Source organism: Parasteatoda tepidariorum, chromosome 5 (genome assembly GCF_982258835.1).
Source record: "Parasteatoda tepidariorum strain Cologne lab strain chromosome 5, Ptep-v5.0, whole genome shotgun sequence".
Taxonomy (NCBI): Eukaryota; Metazoa; Arthropoda; class Arachnida; order Araneae; family Theridiidae; genus Parasteatoda; species Parasteatoda tepidariorum.
In genome coordinates, this window is record NC_141759.1 from 7,925,957 (window position 1) to 7,938,026 (window position 12,070).

At 32.1% G+C, this 12,070-nt stretch overlaps 1 protein-coding gene across 22 annotated transcripts in view; it reads left to right on the forward strand.

Annotated features, from left to right (window-relative positions):
* The window catches only part of LOC107442536 (uncharacterized), a 287,072-nt gene that overhangs the window by 225,664 nt on the left and 49,338 nt on the right, over nucleotides 1-12,070 (forward strand). For all 22 annotated transcript variants that reach the window (XM_087163362.1, XM_087163373.1, XM_087163363.1 and 19 more), the window contains 2 exons: nucleotides 4,941-5,051; nucleotides 9,066-9,176. In XM_087163362.1, the coding sequence (XP_087019488.1) occupies nucleotides 4,941-5,051; nucleotides 9,066-9,176 (222 nt within the window). The remainder of the gene's footprint in view (nucleotides 1-4,940; nucleotides 5,052-9,065; nucleotides 9,177-12,070) is intronic.

Here is a 12,070-nt window from a genome sequence, read left to right on the forward strand (position 1 = left end):
TTAACAGAGAACATGAATAGATTTCCAAAAACTGTCTGTGCTCATGTTTCATATTATTTAAGCCGTTTGAGTAAATTATAGTTAAAGTTAGAGCACATATCATTTTTAAGTTCGTTTGATGTTAAATTTTATCAGCATGCTGAAAAGGAAGGATTTGAGTCTTAAAGATAAATTCGAAGTGTTGCAAAACTATGATAAGCTTCCTAAATGTAGTCAACGTGAAGCTTCAATTAAATTAGGGATTTCCCAAACTGCTCTTTTCTACATTCTGAAACAAAGGATAAATATTTCCGAGGAAATAAAAAAGAATGGAAATCTGTCAAGAAAGCGTGAACGTGAAGGAGAATCGGATTGATTGATTGAATGTAGGGTTTAGTGGCACAAAGTCCAAATGAGGACATGCTGCGCCAGACAATACAGTAAAATTGTTCTAAAGCCTAAGTACATACAAAATTTAATTGTAGCACAATTGCAGGAGAATCAAAGGAAATTGAAATGGCTCTGTTAGAATGGTTTAAAAATGCACGTAGACGAAGAATTCCAATTTCCCGTAAAATTTTATTTCACAAAGCACAGGACTTTGATAACTTATTTGGTGATTCTGATTTTAAAGTTACAGATGGGTAGCTAACCCGATGGAAAGACCGCAACAACATTGTTTATCGTAAATTGCATGGTGAAAAGCAAGATGCTGGTTTTAGCTCTGCCGCCGATTGGGTAAACGACGTGTGGCCAACACTCATCAAGGACTATAAACTAGAGCAAATTTTCAACACAGATGAAACAGGATTATTTTTCCGAGCACTTCCTGAACACACACTGCTGTTTAAAAAAGAATCGACTGGTGGATGCAAAAAAATGAAGGAAAGACTAACCGTGCAACATGACAGGAACTGTGAAAATAAAAACCTTTAGTGATAGGAAAGAGTTTATAACCTCGATGTTTTAAGGGAGTAAAACATCTGCCCACCAGTTATGCCAACAGCTATAACGCATGGAGGACTTCCAGTACCTTCAAAAAATTTCTTCTTGAATGGGACAAGGAGCCGAAAAACGAAAAGGTCGTCTTACTTTTAGACAATTGTTCTGCGCAGCCTGCTGATGAGGACTTGCGTTTGAAAAACATTAAATTAGGGATTTTGCCACCAAACACTACAGCTGTTATTCGATCCCTTGATCAGGGAATAAGATCATTCAAGTTTCATTACAGAAAAATGGTTGTTCAAAAAATCATTAGTGACATAGACTGTGACAGCTCTTCGGAACTCTTAACTGCAAACAAACTGTCGAAATCCCTTACTATCTATGCATTTAATTCGTAACTCACATGGGACATTGTTTCAACCCAAACAATATCAAATTCCTTTAAAAAGTGTGAATTAAGCACTGGCGATGGAGCTGATAACTGCTTCGAAGAAATGATCAGCAATGAAGAAAATGAAATGGACAAGAATTTTCACGTTGCGTAGCTATTGACGATAACCTTCAAACATCAGGAGAAAAATCTGATTCTGAAATTGTTACAGACATCAAAAATTGTAAAGTTAGTTCCAATCAAGAAATGAAAGAATCAGACTCAGAAGATGAAATGAACTCATCAGTGCCATCTTCAAAATGGAAGTCAGAAAAGTATTTAATGTATTGCAGCAAGCTTTATAACAAACAGGAGGAAATATCGAAAACTATTAAAACTTCTATAAAGTTAATTTTAAATACTGCAACTCAAGCAACCATTGATCGGTTTTTCGCAAATATTTTGAAAATTTAATCTTACGTAGGATTTTACTTTATTAAAATAATTAAATTTGTTAAAATAAAGCATTAATGTTGTCATTATTTCTGCTTTTAAAGTGCGTGCATTTAGAATATATCTGAAAAATTTGATTTTTTTTCAAATGTTGTTTCTTAATAAAATGTTTTCTTAATAAAATCAGTCGCTTAATAAAATCAAAAGAGCATAAAACGAAAGTGATTTTAATAAACGGCGGGCATTGTATATGTAAAAAGTAAAATTAACATTAAGGGGTTCAAGCCTTAGATCGCATTCTTGACCAAATTATGACTGTCATATTTCCAAAATTAAGGCTACCACCTGCATTTTTGGGGGTCAGAAATCCCAACCGGACGAAAAAAAACATGTTAATTCAGAGAAAGTACGTCTTTGTGTCTAATTTCGTAACTTTGAATATCGTCTGCACTATTTATTTTGTATATTTGAGGTCACTAACCTCAAATCATTAAGAATAAATCCTAGATCGTGAAAATCCGATCGTTAGATCAAAGTTAATGAGGGAGGTCCATTTCTTTTTGCGCAGTGTACATCGAAAAAGATCAGTTGCTTATTGATTATGTATAGGCCCTACCGACTCCCATTAAGTTGAAGTTATTCTCACAAAAACACGATGCCCATTTGCATTGGATTCTATTACCATAGGAACACACATGATATTGATGTGGAAAACATACTGACCAGAAGGGGTTGCAAGAGAGTCCTAACTACCAACTTCCAGCTCACTTTTCAAGAAACGTATATCGATGTAAAATTAATTGTGATATGTGTGTCGTTATGTTTGAAAAATGTGCTATTGAAACGGAAACAAAACGAAAACGGAAGTAAGGTAATAGTAGATAATATATATATATATATATATTATCTACTATTACCTTACTTCCGTTTTCTTTTTGTTTCCGTTTTTGTTCGGTTTTGTTTTTATTGTGCTATGTTATAGTGATCATATTTAAAGCAGCTTTAGCGCTTAATATTATCTACTATCAGCTTACTTTCGTTTTCTTTTTTTTTTCCGTTTTTAGTTCGTCTTCTAATTTCATGTGTTTAGGGCATTGCTCTTTCAGCCTAATTTTTGGATTTCAGCAGCAATAATAATTTGGCTCCTGCTAAAAATCAATTCAAAACGAGTAAATCCTGTTTTTTTTTTTTTAAATAATTTTTTTAATTATCAAACTTTTTAATTACAAACTTTAAATTATCTTGTATTATATTATTACCTTGCGCGCATCCATTTTCGGGCCCACCCAAGGTAACTAACAAATTAGACGTGCTTCAGTTTTGCAGTAAGAACGTGCCATAAGATATCACTTTATTTATGCTTCTGTTTTCATACATTGTAATCTGGCAATCTTATTGCGAAAATATTATAAATCATTCTTGAAAGATTCCGGTACGCGTAAGTTCATTAAATTCGCTCCTCACTATTTCCTTTCGTGTACTGTTCTCTAATCTCTTTACATTTTATTTTCAGTTTTTTGCTTGATATATTTGTTTGTTTTTCCGTACATATTTTTTACTTAATGTGTTCCAATTTCGTTTAAATTTTTTTGAGTGCTCCTCACACTGTTGTATTGATATATTTTGCTTTGGCTATATTAATGCAATATTAGAAAGCACTCCTTTTGCGGATATAATCGTGTGAGCTGATGAAGAGATTATATCTTTTCATTATTTTGTTTTCCAAAGTTTAATTTAATTTTTTTTTAAGGTATTAAAAATTATGTTCTTTTAAATACTTTTAAAAAATTATTGTTAATAATTTTCTTCTATTGTCATTATTTTTTATATTTTTTTCCATATTTTCTCAATTTTTTAGCTTATATATATATATATATATATATATATATATATATATATATATATATATATATATATATATATATGAATGCAGCTTCAAGAATTCGAACCAGAAATTCTAACTTCAAAATTCGAACTGTTCAAAAATTGAAATAAATTAATAAAATAAATTATTTATCTACAAATTATTTATCTCTCATTAACGGTATTTATATATATATATATATATATATATATATATATATATATATATATATATATATATATATATATATATATATATATATCCCCCTCAAATCCTGCTAGCTGCCTCACCGTGGCGTGGTACGTCGGGAGCTTAGCTCCTGGTAGGGCCACCCTAGGCGTGAAGGCCATTCCATTATGCCCAGCTAATGCTAGCAGGTGAAACTATGGAGCTAAATCAGTCTTCTACCTTTGGTGCTCCAGGTCATTTTAGGCCAACAGAAGCTGTAACACTTTCCCCTGTACCATGAGTCTAGTTCAATCCAGTTCTCATACTGCATCGCCTGTCGCGCAGGTTAATCAGAGGCGCGTTCCTGGTTTAAGCAGAGGGCCAGGTTCGACAAGTACGGGTTCCTCCACCGCATAGTTGGTATTTCAGAAAACGACCTGGAAGTGCTTTGCTTTTTGAGGGACCTAGAAGCCAGCAGACTTGTTTATCTCGCTTTGCAAGTGGTCACTTGAGGTGTCTCTCGTATGTTCAGGGGCAAAAGACTTTTGGACTTTGCACTAAATGTAGGACTGCTCAGGCTTCGCCCGAGCATATTCTAAACTGTATCGATTTTAAGATCGACGAGGTTTTTTCAAAACCTCATCTGTTTTTAGACTTCCTGGACATTTTTGGACTTATGGAATTGGTCTAATTGGGATGGACCTCTTGGGGATTAGAAACAACAACATATATATATATATATACGAATTTCATCATTAGTTCATCTAACACAAGAAAAAAGTCCTTCGCATGAATTTGCAATCTTGGTGGGTATGCAAAGTTAAAAATTTTGGAGTAATATTTTGAGTTCTCAAAATTTGGAGTGAATCAGGAGTCTAATTGACTAATGTCCTGTTATCTGGGATTAGATGAGATTTGAGGTAGCGCTCTCAAACCATTAAGGTTGAGTCCTAAAACGTGAAGGTTCGATCATTAGACCGAAAGTTATTTAGGGTGTTCAGTTTATTGTTTCAGGCACTGCACCCCTATTTGATTAGCTGTAAGGTTTTAAAATTATTCCAATTTACTCTTAGTTTATATCGTAATTAGCGTTGTGAAATCTTGTGGAATTAGTTGGGATTATTTTACAAAATATTTTAAAGTGTATTTTTCCCTTTTTAGAATGTGACTGTGGCAAAAATGCAAATTGTACTTTTGATAAAGGTTGGTTTAAGGACGATACGAATTGTTTGTGCCCAGATGGTAAAACATTGAAAAATACGCGTTGCAAAGGTAAGTAAAAGATTTCTTATACATATGACTTTTGATTGCAACTGAAAGGCTCTATGTCCGATATGGATAAGTCAAATTAGTCTTACAGATGACATTTTTGCATAAAACTGTTCCTTAACACTATCTCAGCGAACATGCTACAATTTCACGCATGAACAAATACATGAACAGCACTTAAAGAGACGTCAACTTGCTCCGAATAGCAAATATATATTTTAAAGTGGTAGTTTATCAATTGTGATTATTTGTTTAATAAATTCAATTAAGTAGATTTTTATCCACCACTATTTATAAATAATTCGTAATCTTATATAATTCACCACTTCATAATTTCTAAAATTTCTTAGCTTATTTACCGTTTTTCAAATTATTTTGGCGTGTCCGGAGCAGTTGGCATCTCTGCACTTAGAAAGCAATATAATTATATAAATAAAAATATGAGATAGATATTTATGAAATATTCGAGTATTTTATTTCTCAAAACTCGAACCAAGCAACTGAAACCCTCAAAATCTGTCATCAATTGACATTCTGCTTTTAATCTTTCTATTATTGCTTATAGGCAACAGTTGTTTATTGCTTGTTTCATTTGAGATAACGATATCAGATAACGGATCGAAGTATTGTTTGTCGGTACATTCTTATTTATTATTGATGTGATGTTTGCATATTAAATCAAAATTTTGTCTAAATTACGATCGCGTCAAATTGACTTATATCTATAGAGATAGGTATACCACAAAGGAAATTTCAATATTTCAACGCTTTTGAAGAAAATGGACTTCAATATATATTTAACTCGATCAATGGATAAAAGTCATTACAAGAGAAAAAATAAAAAATGTGAGCGGGTTTTATAATTTTCCATATAAAATTCGAAATGCATCAAAATGACGCGTCCCGTAAACCTAGTGTTAATACTATGTAAAGATAAACAATTTACAATATTCAGAATTTCTTCTTAATGACAGAACGATGAATTGAAAAATTTTATTATCTACATGAAAACCTTAGTGTGTATTTTTCACCAAAAATTTTATTAACGCTAGAAAGATAGTTGGAGCGAATTTTATTTTTTGTTGCTCGGTAATTCTGAAAATAACTTACTGAAAGTGATGAGAATTCGCAGAATTCGTATTGAACAGCCATTGCTCGGATTCGAAAATGGCTCACCGCAATGGAAGGCGAACGCTTCATCCCCTGACCACAACGACTATAATTCATGCATTCTCCTTAAAGAACTGTATAAAACGTAACACTATAATGACGGTGTCACCTTTAGGTGTTTTAATAGATATCACATAACCTCGGGTAATTTATGGTGTGACATACGCTTTGGTATATTTTAAATACCAGTTCAAAAATATTCGTATTTTGACATTTCTGTAATTATAATTTATAGAAAAAAAGAAACTTAATTATCTAAAGAAACCAATAAAACTAAAGAATATAATAGTAAAGGTACGTACCTTCTACTTTTACTATAAGTAAGGAAAGTAAAAGTTTTGCCATATATGTGCATCAGAGGTCACAAAAGTGGTCTATATAGACCCCCAGGGGTCTATTTAACAAAAGCGAGGGTCGATCTGAGCCAGGGTGTCGAATGGGAGTCTAGCATTTCCAAGTTCCTATATGGGTGAAGCCGGTTTCAGTCACGTAAATTCAATCTTAACTAAGTACAGAAATAAGTTAAATGTGGAGTTTCGAGGTAATTTAAGATTAAAATTGACCAATTTTGAACCCAATATAGCGAACCTTGCAAAAAAACATCAGGCACACCCATCTCATTGATTAAGAAGCAATAAATCTGTAGTTACTTTAATTATTATTTCTACTTATTTATAATTACTTATTTTTTAATAAATACTAAGGTATTTAAATTTCAACATTAATATATTTTTCATAAAACTATTGCTACACAATGTACTATTACTTTAAAAAACGTTTAAATCACAAAATAAATGTACAAACACAGTATCTAATAGAGTTTTATTTTAATTAACAGAAATTTACTTTCATAAGGGTCGATGGAGATTATGAAAAATTATGTAGAGGTCGAAGATCAAAAAAGTTTGGCGACCCATGATAACACGCGTAACTGAAATGCTAGTAATCCGTTACATGAAATATTTTTACTCACCAAAACAAATAAATTATAATGCAATTTCGATAATCAAGTCTATAATATATTTTTATTAAGTTACTTATCATTATATTTTAAGATTTTCGATGTCTATTTGCTCTTCACTCAATCTGGAAAGGGCCAAACTGTCGCCTTTGCGATTTTCCAATTCAGCGGCTTTTTACGACCCGCTATCATGTTTGGCATTTTATCAAATAAAAAAATACATTTTTAAATTCATATAACAAATTTTAAATAAATAAAAGCTGGCATTGGGGCAGACTAAAGTCGAGAGAAAAATCTCCAAAAAAGAGAAGAATTCATTAAAAGCTGCTAGATTGGAAATTTGCGACCCCTTCTGTCTTTCAAAGTATACAGCAATTTACAGCCCTTCTAGTGCTACAAATAAAACCTTCTAAGCAGTTTTAAACTGTGACTGGTTCTTATAATACCCAATGATTATCATGTAAATATTAGTGTTAGGGAAAAAGAAAATTATATTTACTAAATTTTATTTTAAATAAAATATTAATTTTAGGTCCAGTTATAATAATTGGACTGTTTTAGTAACTCAAATATTTAAACACAATGCATAAAATTATTGTTTATATTAAATGCGAAGCATATTATCTTCTATAGATTGGATTCTCTAATCTATACCTGAATGAAACAGTAAACTAAGCATTCCTCTAAAATGAATTTTTTACTCAGTGCTCTAATTGAAAACATTGTTAGTTTATGATAGCGAGACATGAGTTGAGAGATCACAATACAAAATATAGAGCCGTGGTGGCAATGGGAATAGAGCGCTTGCCTTCCAATAATGTGTAATGAGCTCGAATCCCAGCGATGACTGGTCGATTCGAATTCCGCGTCTGACTTGCACTGACAACAGTGCTGACGTAAAATTTCCTCAGTGGTAAAAGGATCATGGGCCTCGTTGCCACCAGGCTGAACATGGGAGGCTTTTGTGGTTTCATCAAAAAGTCTTACACGAACTCAAATCCCCCCCAATATTATCCAGTAGTTCCTTGTCTTCTGGATAGGGTTCAAAATTACTAGGCTACGGAGTTGAACATCGGTAATTTTAAACAAAAAATTGGTTCGGCTGTTCAATGACGGTTATAAAATAAAATAAAAACGCAAAATAAAATGAGGTGTAGAAATATTAAATGCAGTGGGTAGTGGATTTTCCTCCGTATCAACATTTTTCTGTTTTTAATATGCTAAACAAGTTCTAACCCGTTCGGACGTGAATAACTCTGAGAAACAATTTTTATTTCAGCTGCGTGAGATTTTTGAACTGATCTTTGATATTTCTGCATCGCTGATTTCAATTCAGCAATCAGTTTCCAGTAACAAGCTACCGTTTTTTTGTTATTCAATTATAATATTCCTTATAAAGATTTCTTTAAATCAACTAGAATGGATACTAAGTATCCCCACACCTCTGCTGTATGGGAAATGGTAGAAAGGTGGCATAGGATCTCTTAAAATCCACTTGAATGAATACTATGTGTCCCCACATCTCTGCTTCGTATTAAGTGGTCGAAAAATGGCAGTAATACATTTCAGTTAGCGACTCGATATGTTAGGATCATATACTTACTGTCTTAAGTGATAGTTTCATAATAGCTGACAAGTGTATATGTATGTATTTGAACCTATATAATCTTTATGAATGCTTATAGTTACACTTAAAAAAAACTGAACTAAAAATTCCACTTTTAAAAAAATCTGTAGTTTTCCAAGAAACAAAATCTGTTGCTTTCAGATTAGTTCGGATCAAGTACTTCTATAAATGAGACAAAAAATTAGTTCTCTGTCATTTGCATTCTGTGCATCAGTTTAACAATACAAAAACATAGAAATACAGTAATGTCTTTTTTCAGATCCATGTGAAAATAAACCATGCAAAAATGGAGGAACGTGCCAAACTTATGATGGCTTAACTGTCAACTGTACCTGTACGGATCGTTATTCTGGAATCTTTTGCGAAAAAGGTACATTCAAACAATCTTCTTTTTTTACTAAATATGAGCCAACTCTTGCTACGAGATGGCCTACCAATTTAAATGGGTAGAATTTCAAGCATTTTGAGATTTAAAATCATACAAAGTTAGAAATCAAGACAATATCTAAGAATAAATTTATTTTGAAATGATAGTGGATTTAATTCTCGCCTCGTATGGTATCGTTGAAATTGTGGCAAATTAAAATGCTCAGTACAATGCATGCTAAAATTTGAAAATCAAATCAAATATGCTAACTATCTCATTAGTGATGAATAATTTGAACTTTTGATGAATAATAGAACAAACAAATTGTGTCTATTACACAGATTAAAATCCGTCCCCTGTTATTCTGCGAACTTTTGAAAATAGCTTTAGTTTACAGGAACTTATCCGATCATCAGTTTGGTTTAGTTCGCAGTTAGGTACTTTATTTGCGTTGCACGAGAACTACACAATGGGCTATTGGCGATGGTCTAGGAAACATCCCTGAGGATGTTCCGAAGACATGCCATCGCAATTTTCATCATCTGCAGAGGGGGTGGCTCACCTAGTTTGGTAATTCGACGACCTGGAGTTTGGTTTAGAAGCTGTAATTTTATTGCACAAATTGCTGAGGTCAGAACGTTACAGTTAGCGGTAATGTTATTCAACAAATTTGAACTTAGCCTTAAAAAAACATTACTCTAGTTAATACAGGAGGTAGAGGCACTTAACCCTAATAAACATCATTATGGAGTATACAGGAAAGAGACACTTAAGTGTAAGACCGTCAGCGTAGGATAAGATATTAGGAGAAGTAGCAAATTATTAATATTTAAATAGAACTAAATAAATTTTAAATAGAATTAAACATAACTCAATTGGAATTAAATACGATTTAAGCATAAATTTAAATCAATTAAAATTTAATACAAAGTTTTAACATCGCATATCTCTATGCCCTCATTAGAATGAGAATTGGGGGCCGTCATACTCATGATCACATGACCGGTACACATTCTTTGATGGGTCGAAATTTTCTTCACAATGGCAAAATGAATTTGATTGATCAAATGAGTGCCAGTCAGTTTAATTTAGTTTTTTTAAGGATAGAAGAAATATTTGTTGCATATTTTCTTTTTCTTTTTTGAATTAAAACTTAATTGATCTAGGCCTTAAATGTGTGTAATAAGGCATATGGTTTTAATGCATCTAGTTGTTGTTAGTAATGAACTCTCGTCATTAATAATTTAAATTATTTTGGTAAATTTTATGATATTTTCTATTAAAGGGAAGTGATGTTTAGTTTCACAATTAAGAATGTGTGGTTAATTAAGGTGTCAAAAAATCTATATTATCATTAATAATTGGTAACGAATAGTTTTAGGATTAGAGTTCAATAAAATTAAGCGTCTTGAAATTGAGAGGCCGCTTGGACCACTAAGAAATGTCTATAAACTATAATTTTAATTATTTTTTTTACTTAAAGCTGTGTCGGTTGAATTAGCGAAAAACTAAAGGGACATAATAATATTTTGTATTCTAAATTATGTAAAAGTTTAAGTCAAAAAAGGGAAAAGTTAAAAAAATAAAATAAATAAATATCGTTATTTATCGAAAAAAAGTAAAAATTTAAAAGTGGACGATGCTATGAAACATTTCAAAATATTGACTTCAAATCTAAATAATTATGCTAAGTATGCTAAATTCTGTAAATATTAGTTTACAATTTAAAGGGAGGCAGGGATATGATCCCCGCTCATCTTAGAGGGAAACGAGTGCTTTATCCTCGGTCTCAAAGCTACCAGATAGTTTTAATAAGCATTTTATATTCGGAAACGTTATTTTTGTAGAAAATATTGATTTTTAAGGGGGAAAACAGTGATGAGGGAGAAGCGATTTCTGGGTTAGTGAAATGAGCGAGCAGGGGATAAGCTATATCGATTCCTATCAAGATTAGCTCTTAAAATAAATTATTGGATGACGCCAGTACTTAAAACGTTAAAATTGCTTCAGTCTCGCTATTGCTAAGAAATGTTATGTTAGAGTGATTTAAGAACTTAAAAGAAATTCTTCAAGAGCCAAAGTATACTTTTTATTTTTACAATCTGGTTTAAATAATCATAATAAAAAAAAAAACGCTTTCTAATACCTGATAAGGGCTTTCATTGTGTTAAAACTTTATCGTCAAAACTGATTTCAGAGGTTAATATAAATGAAACACAGCTTAATGTTCGGTGGCAAACATTTAAATTTGTTTCCGTAGAAAGATTAACTTTTATAAATGAAAAAAAAATATGATGACGATATTTATCTCCATATTTATTTTTTCTTATTTGCTCGTGGTAGGTATTAGGAGGGGGGGGGGTGCTGTTGTCTTAGAGGAAGATGTATCTCAAAACATTTAAACAGGATATGAAAATCCCCTGCTTAAAAATCCAATCACTGATATACATACTTATCTTTTTTCTTCTTCTCTTCACAGGGCTGTAATTCGTCCAGAAGAAAGAATTTTTTTTTTTTTAATTATATATCCTCTTTAGCTTGCACTAGTTGTAATTATGATACATTTCAATAAAATAATCTACAAGGAGAGATGTAATGACGTCATAAATTACGATAGCGTCATTGATTGAAAAAGTCGCTTCTTAAAATTAAATGTAAATATTGTATTTTTTATGTTATCCACCAATTCTTTCATAAAGTAGACATTTGGTATAATTTTCCCAAAAGAATTGGGTCGGCTGTTAAAGGAAAGTTATAAACATAAATTCCTTATAGCGCTAGATTCTTTACGAGGTGAGCTGGGTTTGAATCCCAGGGATGGCTGGTCGATTCAAATTCCGCACTCGACTCGCACCGACCACAGTGGTGACGTAAAATGTCCTCACTGGCAGACGAAT